We start from the raw sequence: 20,707 nt of genomic DNA, 5'->3' as shown, positions 1-20,707 counted from the left end.
TCCCACCTGTATCAGAGCAACGGAAGACCATTGTAAAAAAGAAAGAAAAAATAGGGAAAACTAAAGGTGTGTTTAAGCTTTAAAGCGCAGAATGGGCCCCTTTTCCATCGTCGTCGCCCTCTTCCCCCGCAAGTACTGTATACTACTGCTCTCCAAAGCCAGGCGGCTGCCACGGTTCAGCCCAGCCGGTGAGGCCCGCGTCCCGCTCGCTGCAAGGCGCCGCGCGCCAATAGGCAAAGCAGAAGCCAGCCAAGCAGGCGGCGAAGGAGGAAAGCGGGGGGAGGGGAGGCTCCTGCTGCTGTTGCCGCCACAGCGCTCGTCGCCGCCTCCCCCCTCCCCCCCCGTCTCTCCCCGGCGGGGGCTCCTCGCTACAGCCTCTCTGCTCCGCTCTCGGTCATGTGACCCTAACGTAACCGGACAGGAAAAGCCGCCGCCGCCGCGCTGACTCCGTTGTTGGCGGCGCTGCTGCTGCTGCTACTGCTCCTGGGGCTGGCGGAGACCGCGCCCCCCCTCCCCGAAAGCGCGAGCCAGGTGAGTGCCGTCTTGCCTTCCCGCCCCCCCCCCCAGCCGTCCACCTATTCATCCTCCCGAGAAGGCGCGGGCGGCCGGGAAGGGAAAGAGGGGAGGGGGGCGCGTGGCGGCGGCGAGGCCCCTTGGTCTTCCTTCCCCTTCCCTCAAACACACACCTCATCTCCCGTTCACCATTGTAACTGGCGGCCGAGTAGGCCAGGTTGAGATCCGGAATAAAGGCAGGGCCCTGAGGGGGGGGGGACTTTCCCACAGCCGAGACCCCCGAAATGGCGCCGATGGAGGCGGGGAGGAGAGGGAGAAGTCTCCCGGTTGAGGCTGCTAAAAGAAAATCCTTCCCCGGCAGAACCTGGTCTGATTCCGGGCTTGGCTCGGCCCTGAACGCCTTCGCCGAGTTGGGTAGCGGCCTTTCCCCCCTTCTTTTTTTTTCTCTCTCTTTCTCACCCGCGGCGGTAGCAGCCCGGCCTAGGAGGAAGGGGGAGGGGCAGGCGCCGAGGCAGCCGCGCGGAGCGGGAAAGGGAGGGAGGGAGAGAGAGAGGAAAGGAGGGGGGGCTGAGGGTGGGCGGCTCCGTCTGCGTCTCTCTCCTCAGCAGCCTAGGCGGCCCTGGCGACAGCGGCGGTTCCCGTCTCTCGCGCGCCTAGGCGGCCCCAGCCCGCTCGCTCGCGCTGCTTACGTCGTCTCGCGCCGCCGTCCGTAACGCCGCCCCGCCGCCTCCGTGCGTTTTGCGTGCGCGCGCGCACGCGGCGGCCTTCGCGTCGCCTGCGCGAAGGCAGGGAGGGGGAGAAGGAGGAAAAGGCGGGGCCCGTGGCGCGCGCTTGGCCTCGCTCTCTTCCTTGCCCCTTTCGCTTCTGCCGGGCAGCCAATAGAAAATGCCGGCAGGCTGTCACAGTGTGATTCACGGCGGGGACGAGAGAGGGGGAGGGGTTTGAAGGAAGCTTGCGGTCCTCCACCGCTGTAGGCTGCTGTTTGCCCGCCCCGTTGGCGTCTGCGAGGGTTTTGCTGCCTCCTGAGTGGCTTTTTATTGCTGGCGCCTGGCGAGAAGTTCCTCTCTCCAAAGGGAGGGACGAGCCTCTCGGAAGAGGTTCTGCCTTTTTTTTTTCCTGGGGCGGAAGACGCTGTTGAATTTTTGATCCCACCCTTCTTCTGGACTCCGTTGTTTTTTCTGGGCGGTGATGCCCTCACAATTAAGCCAGACAGTTCTCGTCTTTATTTATGCTGCCTATCAATTCCAAAATTGTGAATACTGTATACGTGTACTCCAGAAAACAGATGCATTTTATTTTATTTTTTATTTTTTTACTTTAATTTTTTATTTGAGTCCAACTCAAATGAATGCTGTGTTTTTTAAAAATCTCATCGCCCCCCCCCCCCCGTTTCCTGCAAGTTTTCCTCAACGGTTGATTGAATTTACCGTGCAAAGCATTCATGACAGAAACAAAATATGAAATATATAAAAAACATAGCTGAAAAACTAATGGGGAGAGCAGTACTTAGATATAGCTCTACTCTCAATTCCTACAAATATTCCCAAATATTTCAAAATGCTGTGATGGATTAAAAGTTTTACAGTTACAATTTGGTTTAATTCTATTGAACCTATGCAGTATTTACAATTTTTTTAAAAAATATTTTAAAACTGCATGTATATTCTAACACAAATCAAAACCTTCATTTATTTGCTCTCGAGTTTTTAATAGTCGTATTTCAACCTGTCTACAAACTGAAGTACTGTACTATGAATTCCATGGCTTTAAATGAATTTGATTTTTTTAGTTATCTGAAATATATAATGATACATTGCTGGCAAACAGGTAATGAGCATTGTTGTGCTAATTATGTTATCTATTCTTGCATTTATGTCCTTTGTTGATTTTAATCCTATAGATAGTCCTCCCATGATTGAAATTTGGGTGCTTGGCAGCCCATTTCCTATTTACCACCACACCATGCACTTTAATTTCTCCCACCATCTTTGCCCTTTTAGTCCCTGTGCACCAAAGCCATTTACCCTTCCACTACCTATCTAGTTGATCCTCCTCTTCCTCCTCCTCCTGCTAAGGTTCTCACAAACAAGGCAGCCATTGGCCTTCCTTGTTTTATCTAATGAGCATGTGCTTGATGGAAATTCTGATCCCAGTTTGGATTGTATGCTTGTATGTTTCTTGCTCATTCACAATGGGTAAAAAATAGGGGGCTATAAAAATCAGATTAAATGGTTTTAGTATCTGAACTGTACCCTTTCAAATTTTACATTCTTTGAGTATATGGCAGAATCTTTAAAGAAATGTGTTTTCAAGAGCGTTTTCTACTTTACAGATTTTAAAAGATGGATTTGGCCAACCATGGACTTATTCTTCTACAGCAGCTTAATGCTCAGAGGGAGTTTGGTTTCCTGTGTGATTGCACAGTTGCTATTGGTGATGTGTACTTTAAGGCACACAAATCTGTCCTTGCCTCTTTTTCCAACTACTTCAAGATGTTGTTTGTTCATCAAAGCAGGTACTGTATACATATATATTGTCAAACATTAAGTTAGTATAGAGTTACTTTATCTACCTCAACTGACATGCAGTGCAATAGGCAGATCATTTAAGACAATTAGAATTTAAGTCTTGCTAACTTCATTGGTACTTGATTTATGACCCAGGTTCAGCCACTATAATCCCTTAAAAGGTTCTTTTGGTGTAAATTACAATTTCCTAAGTAGCAAGAAACCAAGGGTTAATGAGGGTAGTCCCTACCCATCTATCCCAAGAAGGACCTAGCTTTCTCTTTACATTGACCATAGGAGAAGTTATAGAGCTTTGTTTGTCCTTTCCAGTCAGATAGTATTCAAAAGCAACACTGTGGAATCAGCCAAGAGAATTTAGGACTGTGAATTCAAAGAAGATAATTAGGAAGGAGAGATCAATCTGTCCTGAAGTGGATACTGATTTCAAAATGGTCTTGAATTGTTTGCCATCTGCATTTCATTCTTTTGCCTTTTTAAACAGTAAACCTGAGGATTAGTCTACTTTCTGGTTTACTCCTTATGAATCACTTTAAGAAGTAATCATTGTCTGAAATGGAATAAAAGCATGGGATATGAAAAAGATAAATTAGATAGAATTATAGATAGAAATTCTTTTTTGGCCAAGTGTGATTGGACACACAAGAAATTTGTCTATGGTCAGTATCTTCAATCACAGCAGATGGGATTACAGATACAGTGATCCCTCGGTTAGCGCGGGGGTTACGTTCCAAGACCTCCCGCGCTAACCGATTTCCGCGTTATACCGGATGCGGAAGTAAAAACCACCATCTGCGCATGTGCGCCATTTTTTTCATGGCCGCACATGCGCAGATGGTGGAGTTTGCGTGTGGGCGGCGGGGAAGACCAAGGGAAGTTTCCTTCAGCCGCCCAACAGCTGATCTGCTCCGCAGCGCGGAAGCAGCGAGGAGCCGAAGATGGGGTAAAGGCAAAGGGGAAACCCCCTCTTCGGCTCCTCGCTGCTGCCGCGCTGCGGAGCGGATCAGGTGTTGGGCGGCTGAAGGAAACTTCCCTTGGTCTTCCTGCCGCCCAGGCAAAGGGGAAACTCCAAGATCACTTGCCGCTTGCCGCTTTGCAGCTTGGAGCCTTGCTTCGCCTCCTTCGCTGCAATAGGCAAGCGGCAAGCGATCTTGAGAGAGAGAAAGGAGGGCAACTTGCCAGTCCACGCCCCCCTGGATGAACAGCCTCGCATGGCCCCAGCGCCGGGCTCCGCTGTTGCCTCCGCCCCCATTCGGCTCTGCAGCTGAGAGGCCTTCCCGGCAGAGCCCTCCCCAACAGCTCCCGCTGCCAGCGCAAAAAAGAAAAGAAAAAGAAATCCCCAAAAGAGGCAGGCACAAAGCGGGGGCACAAGGGGAGCTGCCCGGCAGAGGTTGCTTTTTTTCTTCTCGTGGGCAAGTGGAGGGGGGGAGAGAGAAGGGAGGAAGAGAGTGTGAGAGAGGAAGAAAGAGAGAGAGAGAGAAAAATGATAGAAAAAAGGGGAGAAAAAAGAGAAATGAGAAAATGATTGAAGCATAGTGACAGGAAAGAAAGAGAAAGAGACAGAGAAGTGACTCTTGGTGATGACGTATGACGTCATCGGGTGGGAAAAACCGTGGTATAGCAAAAAAACCGTGGAGTATTTTTTAATTAATATTTTTTGAAAAACCGCGTTGCAGCGTTTCGCACTAATCGAGACCGTGCTAATCGAGGGATCACTGTACAGTATTTGTGATAAGTTGAATAGATGTATATGATACATTTTGTTCTGTTATATATCAGCATTCTTCATCTTAAGTCTTTACCATTAGAAGATTAAGAATCGGAAACTGTTTCATTTGCCTTGCTTATTCCTGTCAAGTGAAAGTTTTGAATTCTTCAATAAGTCATTTACATTTTATTTCTTAAATAAGATGTTAACATACTTCTGTACACCATTCAAGCCAAGATATATAGGTTCTGCATATATGCAAAGGTTCTGCTGCTAAATATATGTTTGCTGAAAAATAGGCTGTAGTGACTCAGATCCACATTATTAAGCCATTTAATGGGTAACCTGTTTCAGATATATTTTCTTGCCAGATGCTTTCAAATGGCAGAATTTCTAATGTAGTATATAAAAAGTATGACAAATATTCAGAGACTTATCTGCCTTGAAAATTGTTCAAGTTGAACTCTATAGCACAGTCAAAATATCAGGAGTTGACCACAAAATGTTTATGAAATTTTGTATTATGCCAAATGTTTTATGATAATTTGTATATCATAAAATGTTTTATAAAATTTCCAAAATCCAATTTCATCTGAGTCATCAGTCCGAGATTTTGAACACATTTTGCAAGTTAGCCAATTTGAGATATCTTGGCTCAAAAAGTTTTGCCCTACTGTTTTACCCAGTTCAAGATTACAAACACAAACCTTTTACTAATATATGTATATAACTCTGAGAATGGAACACCTCAGCTAATTCATAAACAATCATATGAGTGGCAAATAAATCCCAATTGTCAAAATATAGAAAATTTTGTATTTCATTTTTTAAAAATTATTAACAATTTACTTTTTTATAACATTTCCATATCAGTACTGTATACATATATTTAATTATACATATATTTCCCTTATTTTGTTTCTATACATATCACTTCATTTTTGGGTTTCATTAATTTGTTTCTATACATATTGCTCTGTGTGTGTGTGTGTATACACACATGTGTATGTATATGTGTATGTGTGTGTGTGTGTGTATATATATGTGTGTGTGTGTGTGTGTGTACAAAATTACAATCCTTCCTTAAGTGTCAGTTCCCATTGTCTGAATTTATTACTGATTTTTAGCTCCTATTCCTTCTTCTACGTATCTTCCTTAACCTTGACATCTATCTTCTAACCATTCATACCAATCATTCCAAACCATATACTACTCTGTTTCTCCGTTATCTGTTCTTTCTTTTGTGAGCCTGTTCATCTATGTTATGTTATCATAACTTCCTTAACTACCTTTTCCTCCATTCTGTATCTCAATAAGTAGTTATAGATTTTCTTCTTGTGGTTGTTTTTGAAATCCATATTGTTCTATCCATCTTATATCTGGTTTGAATCTGTGTGTATGGACTCTGTTCGATGTTTATGCCTGGTTTTTTTAGTTCTTGTTTTGATTTCAATTCTCCCTATTCCTTTAACTAATACTGGTATCCACTGTTCCCTGTAAGCTGCGCGCGTGAGCGCGCGCGTGCTCCAAAATACCCCCGCGCGCACCCTTTTCCTCGGTCGCGTGCTCCCCATCCCCCTGCCAGCCCGCGGGGGGGCGGGCGGGGAGGCGAGGGCAGTAGAAGGGGGCCGCGGCCGCCCCTGCCTCTCCATGGTACCTCCGGCCCCCTCGCGCTCCTGGCCTCTCGGCCCTGCCCCACGCCCGCCCACTCCACCACTCTTTCTCCTCCGCTGCAAGAGAGGCGGGGCAGGCGTTCTCCGGAGGCTGGCGGGCGCTTGGGCCGGCGCGCGCTCTCCCCATCTCCCTGCCTGCGCGCCCCGCCCGGAACATTCATAGTAAGAGCGAAGGGTTTTCTTATTTTGAATGTTCCGGGCGGGCGGGCTAGCAGGGAGATGGGGAGAGCGCGCGCCGGCTGTCCCCCACCCGCTTGCCCGCCCGCTCTGCCTCTCTTTCTCCTCCGCTGCAAGAGAGGCGGGGCAGGCATTCTCCGGAGGCTGGCGGGCCGGCGGGCGCTTTCCCCATCTCCCTGCTTGCGCTCCCGCCCAGAACATTCAAAGTAAGAGCGAAGGGTTTTCTTATTTTGAATGTTCCGCGCCGGCTGGCAGGGAGATGGGGAGAGCACACGCCGGCCCACTCGCCCGACATTGTAAATCACTTTCGCCAGCCTCCGGAGAACGAGAGTGAGAGCGACAGAGCAAGATAGAGAGAAAGTGAGAAAGAGAGTGAGAGAGAAAGGGGGGAGAGAAAGAGATAGCGAGAGAGAGAACGAGAGAGAGAAAGAGTGAGAGAAAGAAAACAAGAGAGGGAAAGTGAGAAAAAGAGAGAGAGAAAGAGGGGGAGAGATAGAGAAAGAGAGAGAAGGAAAGAAAGAAAGAGATGAGAGAGGAAGGAAGAGAGTGTGAGAGAGGAAGAAAGTAAGATAGAGAAAGAGAGAAAGAAAGAAAGAGATGAGAGGAATGAAGAGAGTGAGAGGAAGAAAGCAAGATAGAGAAAGAGAGAGAAAGAAAGAGATGAGAGAGGAAGGAAGAGAGAGAGAGGAAGAAAGAGAGAGAAGAGTGGAAGGAAGAGAGAGAGAGAAATGATAGAAAAAAGGGGAGAAAAAAAGAGAAATAAGAAAATGATTGAGGCAGAGAATGACAGGAAAGAGAGAGAAACAGAGAGAAGTGATTCTTGATTTAAAGCATATGGTAAAAGCACTTAAATAACAGAGAAAAAAAACCAGCCCTCACCTGTTTTTATTAATAGTTTTGCTGGTTGTTTTAGTTTTAATAGTAATGGATTTTGGTTTTTTTTAATTATTAATTTTTTTTATAAAAAAGAAGGGATTTGTTTGTTTATTTATTTATTTATTTATTTATTTATTTATACTTCTATGCCGCCCAGTCCCAAAGGGACTGTCGCTCAGACACTATACTTTTCCGCCCACACCGGGAAAAAATTAGAGGGAACATTGATGGTATCTCTTTGTTTTGTCCATTTCCAATAGATTAGGATAGATTAATGCTTCCATCATTGACATTTGGTATTTTATTGTAATATTTTTTTAAAAAAAATTTGTCGTACTTGTAATAATGCATTCCTAATTAAATGTCTCTGGAAATAACTGAGTTTTGCTTTTTCTGTCTCATATGAAAGCATGTCATCCTATCTGTAGGTCACGGCCTTCTGGTGTCAAAATCCTTTTTTTTTCTTTTTTTTTTAGTTCTATCCAGTCTTTAATCCATGTAAGTGCAGTTGCCTGATAGTACCTCTCCCAATCTGGGAGCCCAAACCCACCTCTTTCTCTGCTGTCTTGCAATAGTTTTATTTTAATCTGTGGTCTATTTTAATACATAGCAGACATCTTATGACCAATACAACTCACAACTAAAATTGTGGGGTCAATTATGGTCATAAGTTGAGGACTACCTGCAATTTCCTCATCGGTATGTATTAAAAAGATGGATGCCTCACAAATTGCATGTGATCTTTTGTTGGAAGACCTGGGGCAGAGCTCCCAAACACCCTGCCAACTTCATATTATTTAACTGCCCATCTCCCTCATTGTTTGCTAGTGTTGATGGTGCAAAAGTAGGGGTGAAACTCAGCAGGTTCTCACAGGTTCTGGATAACCGGTAGCAGAAATTTTGAGTAGTTCAGAGAATTGGCAAATACCACCTCTGGCTGGCCCCAGAGTGGGTTGGGGATGGGGATTTTGCAGTATTCATACGTTACTGCTCCCACCAAGCCACACCATGCACACCAAGCTATGCCCACAGAACTGGTAGTAAAAAAAATGGATTTCACCACTGTGAAAAAGTATTCCTGTATTTCGGTGGCTGCAGAAATGTAGTGACAGCAAGCAATATGCAGAGGTATGTACACAGGAGGAACGCCTATGCTTTTTGAGTCATAAAGTCTGATTATTCCTGATGCATAGGAGATATACTGCTGCCTTGAGTAAATAGTATAATACATCTTTAGAGGTTCCCCCCCTCTTTTCCCCCCCTTCATTAATACTGTAATTTCTTTTTTTTGCAGTGAATGTGTCCGCTTGAAGGCAGCTGACATACAGCCAGATATTTTCAGTTATCTCTTGCATTTGATGTACACTGGAAAGATGGCACCTCAGCTCATAGATCCTGTTCGACTCGAGCAAGGGATAAAATTCTTGCATGCATACCCACTGATCCAGGAGGCCAGTCTTGCCAGCCAAGGAAACTTTGCACACCCAGAGCAAGTTTTCCCATTGGCATCATCATTATACGGTATTCAAATTGCGGATCACCAAGCAAGAAATCCCACAAAGGCAGTGACAGCACCTGACAAGCCTTTGCGAGAAGCACGTCCCCAGCTCTCAAGAGTGAACCAAGAACAGGTCCATGAACCCTCCCAAATATCCCAAATACCACCAGCAAGTTTGCCTCAAGTGCCCCCAACAAATATAGCTCCCCCTGACCCTCTGCAGTCTTCACTGTCCCCAGAGTTAGTATCAGCTCCTTCTCATCCTTCACCTGGAGATGAAACCAACATGGAAGCCTCTTCCTCAGATGACCAACCTTCCACTCTCACAATAGCGCATGTCAAGCCAAGCATTATGAAAAAAAATGGAAGCTTTCCCAAATATTACGCCTGCCACCTGTGTGGCCGACGTTTCAATTTGCGAAGTAGCTTGCGTGAGCATCTCCAGATTCACACAGGTGTGCCCTTCGCATCCAACCAGCATGGGGAAAGCAGCATTCCCTTGTCCCTGTGTAATAATGCTCCTGAAAAAGATGCTATGGAAGCGACAGAAGCCGGAATGATCAGTGACAGTGAGCTGCAGCAGATCTCAGATTCACCCATAATTGACGGGCAGCAGCAATCAGAAACGCCCCCACCCTCGGATATTGCTGATATTGACAATTTGGAACAAGCAGATCAAGAAAGAGAAGTGAAAAGACGGAAGTATGAATGCTCCATTTGTGGACGCAAGTTCATTCAGAAAAGCCACTGGAGAGAGCACATGTACATACATACCGGCAAGCCTTTCAAGTGCAGTACTTGTGACAAAAGTTTCTGCCGGGCCAATCAAGCTGCTAGGCATGTATGTCTCAACCAAAGCATGGACACCTACACTGTAGTGGACAAGCAGACTCTGGAGCTCTGTACATTTGAGGAAGGCAACCCGATGGACAACTTGTTAGTACAGACCAACAAACCCTATAAGTGCAACTTGTGTGACAAGACGTTCTCCACACCTAATGAAGTTGTCAAACATTCTTGCCAAAGTCAGAACTCAGTCTTTACTTTAGAAGAGGAAAGATCCATTCTACTAAGTGGAGATGCTGAAACTACAGAGAGTGATCATTCAGTTTTAGACTCTATCAAAAAAGAACAGGAAGCAGTATTGTTAGAGTGATCGTAAAACGTGGGTGGTTTTTCTTTTTGTAACAAAAGGTTCTGTTTGTTTATTCATATTTTTAATTAAACTTATCTTCCTCCCTCCCCCATACCATAACTTCACTGACATGAAAGGAAGTCTGGCCCTTTTCCCAGTAAAAGCCTAACATTAATAAAAGGTATTATCAAATTATATCAAATTATAACTATTGATTTTAATGAAAAGTAAGAAAATATGTAAGAGTAATTGCTTAACTTGGAAATTGCTACAGTGATAAATGGCTCGATGACAGGACTGTAAACAATTTGAAAGATTGTTTGATTATATGCTTGAATGCACAGAAGGTGAGAAGAAAACTATGTTGGTCATGTTTCAATTGTTTATTCTCAAACTTAGCAAATACTTGTTAGAGGAGGATTAGTTAAGGAAACTGAATTTCTAAGTGAAATGCCTATTAGTCATTTCAGAAACTCCTTTAATAGAAGCAATCCATTTTTTTAACCTACCCAATTTTTGACAAATGTTTACATCCAGCTCAGTCCACTGATATTATGTCCATCCACAATAAGAATATGATCCTAAGCACAACTGAGTTGGCAGTAGATCCTATCCAGGGCACTCAAACTTCTAAGCAAAATGTGTTTAGTGTCATATTTCATTAAAATAGCAGTAATAATGTGATGGCAATCATTTTATATGCATAATATGTGTGCCTGCGTGCACACATATACTTCAGGCATGCATGTACCGCATGCACCCTTTTCAAATTGATCACTTTTTTGAACAACTGAACTGTTTTGAATATCAGTCAAAATACACTTTTTAGAAGCGTATTTAAATTACACTGACCTGATGACTATTTATATCATTGAATAGAAACAAATAATGTTGAAATTTATTATTGCTCAAAACCTGAAGGAAATGAATTAGAAGAACTCTACAAAGTAGTCCTTGTACCCAGCTCCCTATGGGAGTAACAATTTTCAGCCTGTTTTTGAGATACAGAAAAGAAGAAAAACGATCAAAGCAATTGTCTGAATTCACCTGATTAATATGTGAAAATTAAGAGAAAGGGAAGCTGATCTTATTTTTTAATTACTAGCATAATTTTATAATGGAACAAAATAGAAGAATGACCAAATTATATCATGGTTGGTTTTCAGGTTAAAGTGGAACTTTGAGTGGCATCCTCTCTGTTCTTTGTATCACATTTTCTTAGGTTCCAGTCTGGCAAAATAGGCAACAAATAAAGGGGATACATTGTACAGTCACTTTGATATGGACAGCCTATCCACCATTCAAAATCAGGTTGTTGATTTTTATCTTTAATATATAAATATATGGATATTCTCCAATAGCTTATAAAAACCCTAAATTGACAAGTGTTTTCTAAAATCCCACTGAAATGCAGGCAAGTATTTTGATGGGGGAGAAAGGGGAGCAGATATTGCTCTGCTCTTGTATACATGTTTTGTTTATCATCTTTTTTGTGTCTAGATATGTTCTCCAGTTTGTAAGTTTTTATACTTTATTTCACAGAATAAAAATGATATAAAAATAATTTTAAATTTTGTCAAGTCAGAATGATTTATCGTATTTCATCTCTGCACATATGGTACAGACCTTTGATCTAAGGATTTCCAACTTAGCCAAAAAGAGATTGCTTGCATTGATCCTGGTAGCTAATTCTATGCTCAAGCAGGAGTTGCAATTGGCACTGAAGAAGCAAACCTGCATCTCAGCAGCGCTACACAATTGTTTAACCCAATTGAGTTGCCCTCCAATTCTTGTGCCCCATCTTAAACCTGTATTTCTGCAATTCATTTGGAAATTTAATTCTAATAATAGGCATATAAAATGCAGCTGCCCTGTCATGTGGCAATAAGAGTGGTTATTGCCATCTACGTAGTTTGAAGACAACATGTACCGTATTGAAGATAGCATATACTCCATGTACCGTGAGCCAGCAACTTCCATGATCATCTTATTTATACTGGTTAGAATGTATCTCGAATTGAAGAACATCGTATGGAACACCTTACACGACCCATTCTCTTCTGTGTTGTTCAGAAATGCGATAAAAGTGGAATTCTTAATTCGCACCAATAATACAGTAGCGCTCTTTTTAGCAGAGAATAATTTCCTCCATGCCAGGTTGTAATAATGTGAATTGTTCCTGCAGAGCTGAGCCAGCTTGCTGAGATGGGTCCAATGTTGAACTGACCAATTTTATCCCTCTGATTGTCTTGGTTTTCTATCTCATTTTTAAGATATTTATTAATATAAACTTTCATATTTCCTATCTTTTTTACATAAATTTTGTTGTGTGCCACTCAGAGTTGCTTTTGGTGAGACAGGCAACTAAATTTGATAAATAAAATAAATAACTCTAGCAGATAGAAGGCAAACATTTTCCTGGTCCACTGTCCTATGCTTGTTAGAGACTTAAGATATTAAAGCCAATAGTCCTAATTCAATCTACAGCAGTGGTTTCCAATGTGGGGACCACACCCCACGGGGCAATTTGATTTTTAATGGGGGCAATTGGAACCTTGTTTAAACCAAGTTAATGGCCTTTTAGGATTCCTCCACATGAGTAGTTCACTTTTTGAATAGTAAGAATTATATGTCACCTGAAAGGGAAAACATCAGGATTGTAGAGATGCTTAGGTGGGGCATGGCCAAAAAAAGGTTGGAAACCACTGAAATACATTATCTCACAGCAGACACCAAAATGTCAGGATGGTCTGTTTGAAAATAGCATACCATTTACTAAGCAAAATCTCTACCAAACTTTAAAACCACCTATAAACTAGGATCTGGCTGTTTGACAAGATTTGAAAATGTTTCAAAATGTTAATTTGAATTTAGTAGCACAGTTCCATGTGTCCTATGTATGCAGAGAATTGCATCACACCTTAATTATATTTGATGGGATCAGGTTTCGTGGCAACTGGTCTTTTTCCTAGATTATTATTGTAATCAAGTAATATTCTCATTACTCAATTAATTCAGTAAAGGTGTCTAAGATAGACAAAATCTCTTGAAATTATCAGTGGCGGAAAGATTAGAAATAAAGCAGATTGAAATGCATTTTATACATGACTAGCAGTGCCATAGGTTCTGGTTCATAGGAAGGCGAAAATGGCGCTTTGATAGGAAGCATCTTCTTAACTTGATTATGTTTTAGGAGAAAAGGCAGAGTGTCAGAAATGGAATTTAAAACAAAAATACAGATAGTTAGAAATATACACGGTATATATAGAAACAAATTTTTATGTGTCTAGAAAGTGTAAATAAATGTGGGAAGTGTAAATAAAAATGATTTGAAAAGTATATATACTGTATAGATAAACTGTATCTTATTTCCCAAGTTGTGACATGGCAATTTTTCATTCTTATTCCAAATTTTAAAAATAATATATTTTAATGATAGTCTCTATGAATTTTAATGCAAGCTATGTGTTATGCTTATGCACATTTCAAAAATGATTCAAAATAAGTGCTACAGAAGTTGTGCAAGTACAGTAAATTCATGATATAATCCTTAAAAGAATTGTAATGTTTCTTTTCAGGCTCTATATGTAAAAAATATGGTGTGGTATAACAAACAACATAAAGGAGATTGCTTAAAGATCTTTTCAAAGAATGCACTGTCCTAGTGTAAAGAATTGCCTCTATTTTATTTGGATAATGAGACTGTGAAGTTGTGCAGTGTCAGAGGCAAGCCAGAGGCATGGCTCACTTAACACATTGTATAGTTTATTTATTTTATTTTATTTATTTATTTTGTCAAGTACGTATAGGTAGTATACAAATATATAACAATGTTTATATACATGATACTAGTAGGAGAGAAACATTAGGAAAGAGGACAGAGGCACGCTGGTACACTTAAGCATGCTCCTTACTGATATATAATCTTTGAACACATTAATATTCTGGAAAGGGTATGTAATTTTTGTATAAATTCCAGTTATATTCCAAGTCTAGGGTTGTTGGGACACAAGTGTCATAAACCCAAGTCATGAACTAGACAGACAGATGAAAGGAGATAAGTAAATTACAACTACAATACCATAAATTACTCTAAATTTATTCCAAGTTAGAAAATTAAATCTCTATAGGCCTTAACATTTGAATTAAACCTATGCAGCATTTTCTGAACAGTTGCTCAAAAATAATGACATTCCTCAAAAATCAATCTTGTATTATCAAAAGATCAGAAGTCTCAACTTTTTTCGGAATTCCAAAGAATCTTTCCTATAGCCATTAAATATCTCCTTATCTTTTGTACAAAGGGCCTGCTGTTCTTTCAGCACTTCTGGTTTGTGGTTGAGCTCCATATGCTCTGTGGTAATTTCATTAATGCTGGATATCTGTCCATTTTTATGTAAAATCAACATTGAGAATGAAATACAAGAAGGAAAAGGGAGAGAAAAAATAACAATCAGACAATACATAACAATCTTTTAATTACCATATTTAGTACAAAGATAATGTATTTTAAAATGTGTCTTCTAAAGTTTGGAAATCATAAAATGTACCTCTGTGGCAGGTGACTGGATTGCACTTCTATCTCAGCTTTTCAAAGCAGATGCTTCCAAATCAATCCGACAATTTGGAAGAATTTTTGTATGTGTTGTAACATGCTTATTAACTGAAATATGAAAACAGATTAATTCTAAGATGAACTGTCTATTGGAATGAATACATTACTATGACATTAGTACGGGGAGGATAATTGTGTGGGTCTTTTTTAATATGCTGTAGAAAGTTAAAATCCACCCCTCTTCTAAAAAATGAAATATTTTAGGAAATATTAAAAGGGCAGAATATTTTCCCCTAAAAAGGAGACAGAAAGTCACACCCACCCACCTTTGTCAATGGGCCATTAAGGCCTAAGCCAGCTCATCTGCAACACAAAAGACATGGCCCTCAGGACATGATAGGATTAGCTCTCTACCCATCTAGCAATTGAACTCACCACATGGCACCTGGGAAGATTATATCACCCAGCAAGATTCAGCCAAGCCTGGGACACAGTGAGCCTATGGCAGTGATGGTAAACCTATGGTATGCGTGCCACAGGTGGCACCCGAAGCCATATCTTCTGGCACATGAGCCATTGCCCTAGCAACATTTATTATTATTATTATTTATTGGATTTGTATGCTGCCCCTCTCCGCAGACTCGGGGAGGCCTCTGGGAGGGCAAAAATGCTTGCCCCAGGTCCCAAGAAAGCCTCTGGGGCCTGGGGAGGGGAAAAAACAGGCCTACCAAGCCCACCAGAAGTTGGGAAATGGGGCAACGTTGGGGGGCATTGAATTATGGATGTGGGAACAGGTGCACGCACAACAGCACACACGTATGCGTTTTGGGCACCCGAGGGAAAAAAGGTTCACCATCACCGGCCTATGGGATACATTTTTTGTAGAGGAACAGGAGTCTGACAGCCAATGGGAAGAGCTGGGTTGGGGCAAGTTTAGAGTGCAGTACTCCAGGCTACTTCAGCTAACTGCTAGCTGTAGTTCAGCAGTTCAAATCTCACCACCGGCTGAAGGTTGACTCAGCCTTCCATCCTTCCGAGGTGGGCAAAATGAGGACCCGATTGTTGGGGCAATATGCTAATTCTGTAAACCACTTAGAGAGCTGTAAAAGTCTAAATGCTGTTTCTTGTACAGGAACAGGAAATTCTAAAGTGGGCCCCAAGAGAAAGTATAAAACTCAGGCACTCTCAGCATCCCTGCCCTTTTTCTTCACCAACATCTTGAAGCATGGGATCCTGTCCACCATTAAACCACCTCTCCAAACAGCTGTTTCCAGTATCTCTCTCCCCCCCCCACTTGGAACTGGACCCAGGACATTTCTTCCAACAACCTTTTCTTTTTTAATGTCTTGATTGTTACAATAACTAGTAATCAGATCATATTATAAAGATTAAAACCACTAGACACCATGTTTCGGTTTTTTGAGTACTAGACTATATTGAATTTTATGTCACAGTTCCTCTAAATACCTACCACTTCTTTATCCAAGCAGATCAGCTTTTACATCATGAGCAGTTGCCATCTTTCTACTGTTAACTGAGCCTGGAATTGCAAATAAATGCATAATGTTTTGATTGTTTAATATATTTTTTTTGTATTGGGAGTTTTGCATTTTAACTTTTTCTTGAATAAAATAAAAACCATGCATAATGTTTTAGGGGTTTTTGTTGTTGTTCTTTTTTATCTTGGAGTTTTGCATTTGAACCTTTTCTTGAATAAAATAAAAATAAGATGGTTTTTAAAAATCATCACTTTCTCCACCAGCCAGTTAAAAAATGTTCGAGAAACCAGGGGTTTACTCTTCTTAGCTTTTGGACTCCTATTGCAGCCCATCCTCAGGGACTGTTTCTCCATCGCAAGTGGGCAAGTGGGGGGAGCGCCGTAGAGGAAGGTGCGAAAGAACCCAGAAAGGTTCAGGGCCAGGACGCCTTTCCTCACGCCTAGGAAAACAAGGCGTGAGGTGAGGCGCAGAGGGGCCGATAGGCCGCAACATTCCTGGGATCCAATTAAAGCTCCTACTCCTGACTTAGCGGGAGGAGAGAAGGCTTCTTCTGACAGACAAAAGGTAGGGAAGAGCTTATTAGTGCGGAGGCGGCTGGCTACGCAACGCCTCGCCTCAGGGCAACCGAGTAACTGCCGCCGCAGCGGACCTGCCCCGCCCCCTCCCTCCCCACAAAAGGGCGGGGGCGAGGCAGGCACTCGGGGCTCCCCCGCAAAGTTTCCGCGCGAAGATGCTAAGCGGAACATCCTCCCAGAAAGAGCTGCTTTTGCAGCCTCGCCAAGCTGGCAGCCTCTTTCCAGGCATGCGCCGTGGGACGGAGACCCTCGTACGTTGGAGGAGGCCTCATCGTCGGCTTCCATTGGGCGTCCGCTCTCCCGCACTCGCGGGCTAGGAATCTCAACTTCCGGTGGTCTCATGCTATGCGGTTTCGTAGAGAGCACTGTTTCCCAACCTTGGCAACTTGAAGATATTTGGACTTCAACTACCAGATGGCTGGGGAATTCTGGGAGTTGAAGTCCAGATATCTTCAAATTGTCACGGTTGGGAAACACTGCCGTAGAGCTCCCGTGTCTCTCTCCTCTCTCTGGCGTCCGTTTCTCCAACCCCGGTGAAGGTTTTTAACGCTTTTCAAGCCAGAAAGAGAAAGGCGCTAGCAATAATAGAGCTGTCCAGGCAACTGCGCTCTTCAGCTCTTTAACTTCAGTTGCTCGGGGAAAAAACAACCCTTTAGAAAGAAAACCCATTCCTTGTGTTATTCAGAAATTATTTTTTTTGGGGGGGGGGGGAGGTATTTATCTTGATATGTGAAGGTTTAAGATCTTTCTCTGTCGATTTCTTTTCTCTTTTGGTAGATTAATCCCACCAATTAACACTGGAATTTATAAAGGTGCATAAATTTGTCCATAGGTTTAAGGTTAAAAGATTATTCTGTCTTTAAAATTAAGTTATTACATTTTTATCTTAGGGGAATCACTAGACATATATTCACATATCCACTTTATTGTGGATAAAGATAATTATTCCTAATGCTTTATCTTCTATTTTATTGATGTATTTTACTATGATTATATCCTCTGAAACCAACATTATGTATTGACAAAATAAAAAATAAATAAATACATACATATCCATTTTATCGTGGATATGTCCTATTGATCAGGTCCTATTGTATAACTAAATGTAATTTAGAGCATACAGCTTTATCTTCCCAACATATACTCTAAACTTTATATATCAAATGATGATAAGGAGATATATAATTACTTTCCAAAACATGTATCCAGTTTATTCATTGATTAAAACGTTGGAAATGTTTACAGTCCCATCTATGCTTTACTTTTTATTATAGGAAAACTGCATAAAATACACCAGCATTTAAAACATTGTGCATTACTTCCATTTTAAATAATTTTCAGGGTTGGCCTACAAACCTTTTCTTCTCCCCTCCCCTCTTCTCTGCCTTCCTTTTTTTTCCTTTTCACAAGCCTCAGAATAGAATAATAGGTCTATTTTACACACTTCTATCATTTTTTGATACCATTTCTTTACTGTTTTTCTGAGACTTTTCAGCTGGGTCTTGTATCCTTTGCCACTGCTAGAGTGCACTTCACTTTTTCAACTCATGGAATACTGTATTAGAGCATCATTAGAAGGTCAGTTGATGCCATCATTGACAGTGGGTTTGAGGACATAAGAAAGTCAAAATACTGTTAATTCCTATATCTACCTCCATGCAACCAGTTACAACCAGTACGTATTTTGGATTCCCACTCCTTAGGAATTCATTATATTTGTGGGAGAACACTGCTGTACATCCCAATAACTTCTTTGTTCTATGTAAGTCCTTTATGAGGTTATAACCAAAGTAGCACTTACTCAGCCAATTTCCTTTTATATTTCCACTGTACATGCCCAATTGATTGCTCAATACTGGTACAGTACTATTATTCTTAAAATCAGGGTTAACTTTTACTTTGTAGTACAGTGATCCCTCGAGTTTCGCGATCTCGATCTTCGCGAAACGCTATATCGCGATTTTTCAGCAATTGTGACCATCTCGATCTTCGCGAACGCTATATCGCGATTTTTCCCACCCGATGAGGTCACTCCCTTCCTTTCTCATCTTTCTTTCTCTCTCTCTTTCTCTATGTTGCTTCTTCCTCTCTCACACTCTCTTCCTCCCTCTCTCATCTCTCTTTCCTTCTCTCTCTTTCTCTCCCCCTCTTGCTCTCGAGTGGCCGCCTAGCAGCTGGTCTGCTCGGCAGCGCAGCAGCAGCGAGGAGCCGAAGATCTTCGGCTCCTCGCTGGTGCTGCGCTGCCGAGCAGATCAGCTGCTAGGCGGCTGAAGGAACCTTCCCTGGGTCTTCCCCGCCGCCTCGGATCCCGCTGATGCCCGCCCGCCGTTTGCCGCTTGCCCCGTTCGCCCGCCGCTCCCCTCGTTCCCCCGCCTCGTTCCCCCGCCTCGTTCCCCCCGCCTCGTTCGCTTGCCCCGTTTGCTCACCCCGTTCCCCCGCCTCGTTCGCTCGCCTCGTTCCCCCCGCCTCGTTCGCTCGCCCCCGTTCGCTCGCCCCGTTCCCCCGCCTCGTTCGCTCGCCTCGTTCCCCCGCCTCGTTCCCCCCGCCTCGTTCGCTCGCCCCGTTCACCCGCCGCTGTCGGGACACCCCCCACCGCAGCACTTTGAATCCCGCCGCTTCTGCTGGATACGGGCGTTTCACTTTCCCTCCAAGGCAAAAAGATCCGGCCCCATCATCCCAGAATGCCGGCAACTTTTTGCCTGAGAGGGAAGGTGAAACGCCCCTCGTAGCAGCTGCTACGAGGGGCGTTTCACCTTCCCTCCAAGGCAAAAAGATCCGGCCCCATCATCCCAGAATGCCGGCAACTTTTTGCCTGAGAGGGAAGGTGAAATGCCCCTCGTAGCAGCTGCTACGAGTGGCGTTTCACTTTCCCTCTAAGGCAAAAAGGTGCCGGCATTCTGGGATGATGGGGCTGGACTTCCCAGGCGGAAGGCGTGCCCCTCTCCCCGGCAACTTTTTGCCTGAGAGGGAAGGTGAAACGCCCCTCATAGCAGCTGCTACGAGGGGCGTTTCACCTTCCCTCCAAGGCAAAAAGATCCGGCCCCATCATCCCAGAATGCCGGCAACTTTTTGCCTGAGAGGGAAGGTGAAATGCCCCTCGTAGCAGCTGCTACGAGTGGCGTTTCACTTTCCCTCCAAGGCAAAAAGATTCCGGCATTCTGGGATGATGGGGCTGGACTTCCCAGGCGGAAGGCGTGCCCCTCTCCCCGGCAACTTTTTGCCTGAGAGGGAAGGTGAAACGCCCCTCATAGCAGCTGCTACGAGGGGCGTTTCACCTTCCCTCCAAGGCAAAAAGATTCCGGCATTCTGGGATGATGGGGCTGGACTTCCCAGGCGGAAGGCGTGCCCCTCTCCCCGGCAACTTTTTGCCTGAGAGGGAAGGTGAAACGCCCCTCATAGCAGCTGCTACGAGGGGCGTTTCACCTTCCCTCCAAGGCAAAAAGATCCGGCCCCATCATCCCAGAATGCCGGCAACTTTTTGCCTGAGAGGGAAGGTGAAATGCCCCTCGTAGCAGCTGCTACGAGTGGCGTTTCACTTTCCCTCCAAGGCAAAAAGATTCCGGCATTCTGGGATGATGGGGCTGGACTTCCCAGGCGGAAGGCGTGCCCCTCTCCCCGGCAACTTTTTGCCTGAGAGGGAAGGTGAAACGCCCCTCATAGCAGCTGCTACGAGGGGCGTTTCACCTTCCCTCCAAGGCAAAAAGATTCCGGCATTCTGGGATGATGGGGCTGGACTTCCCAGGCGGAAGGCGTGCCCCTCTCCCCGGCAACTTTTTGCCTGAGAGGGAAGGTGAAACGCCCCTCATAGCAGCTGCTACGAGGGGCGTTTCACCTTCCCTCCAAGGCAAAAAGATTCCGGCATTCTGGGATGATGGGGCTGGACTTCCCAGGCGGAAGGCGTGCCCCTCTCCCCGGCAACTTTTTGCCTGAGAGGGAAGGTGAAACGCCCCTCATAGCAGCTGCTACGAGGGGC

At 43.7% G+C, this 20,707-nt stretch overlaps 1 protein-coding gene across 2 annotated transcripts; it reads left to right on the top strand.

The window, feature by feature from the left end:
• The first annotated feature begins 265 nt into the window (after window positions 1-265).
• On the top strand, window positions 266-11,669 carry ZBTB2 (zinc finger and BTB domain containing 2). Of its 2 annotated transcripts, none has more exons than XM_070733710.1 (3): window positions 266-531; window positions 2,846-3,028; window positions 8,767-11,669. In XM_070733710.1, exons 2-3 carry the CDS (start codon window positions 2,856-2,858, stop codon window positions 10,124-10,126), a joined length of 1,533 nt encoding a protein of 510 aa, XP_070589811.1. In that variant the 5' UTR covers window positions 266-531; window positions 2,846-2,855; the 3' UTR covers window positions 10,127-11,669. The 2 variants fall into 2 exon arrangements, with proteins under 2 accessions (XP_070589811.1, XP_070589812.1); XM_070733711.1 differs by lacking the exon at window positions 266-531 and adding an exon at window positions 1,422-2,340.
• The last annotated feature ends 9,038 nt before the right edge of the window (window positions 11,670-20,707 follow it).

This window comes from Erythrolamprus reginae, chromosome 1, assembly GCF_031021105.1.
Source record: "Erythrolamprus reginae isolate rEryReg1 chromosome 1, rEryReg1.hap1, whole genome shotgun sequence".
In the NCBI taxonomy this organism is placed as follows: domain Eukaryota; kingdom Metazoa; phylum Chordata; class Lepidosauria; order Squamata; family Dipsadidae; genus Erythrolamprus; species Erythrolamprus reginae.
Note: the sequence above shows the minus strand (reverse complement) of the source record. Positions and strands in the feature narration are given on the sequence as shown.

Excerpts from the sequence above, each read along its gene's own strand:
- ZBTB2 (XM_070733710.1), top strand. The coding sequence starts at position 2,856 with ATGGATTTGGCCAACCATGGACTTATTCTTCTACAGCAGCTTAATGCT. Across the intron at positions 3,029-8,766 it reads TTGTTTGTTCATCAAAGCAG|TGAATGTGTCCGCTTGAAGG; the intron begins GTACTGTATACA and ends TTTTTTTTGCAG.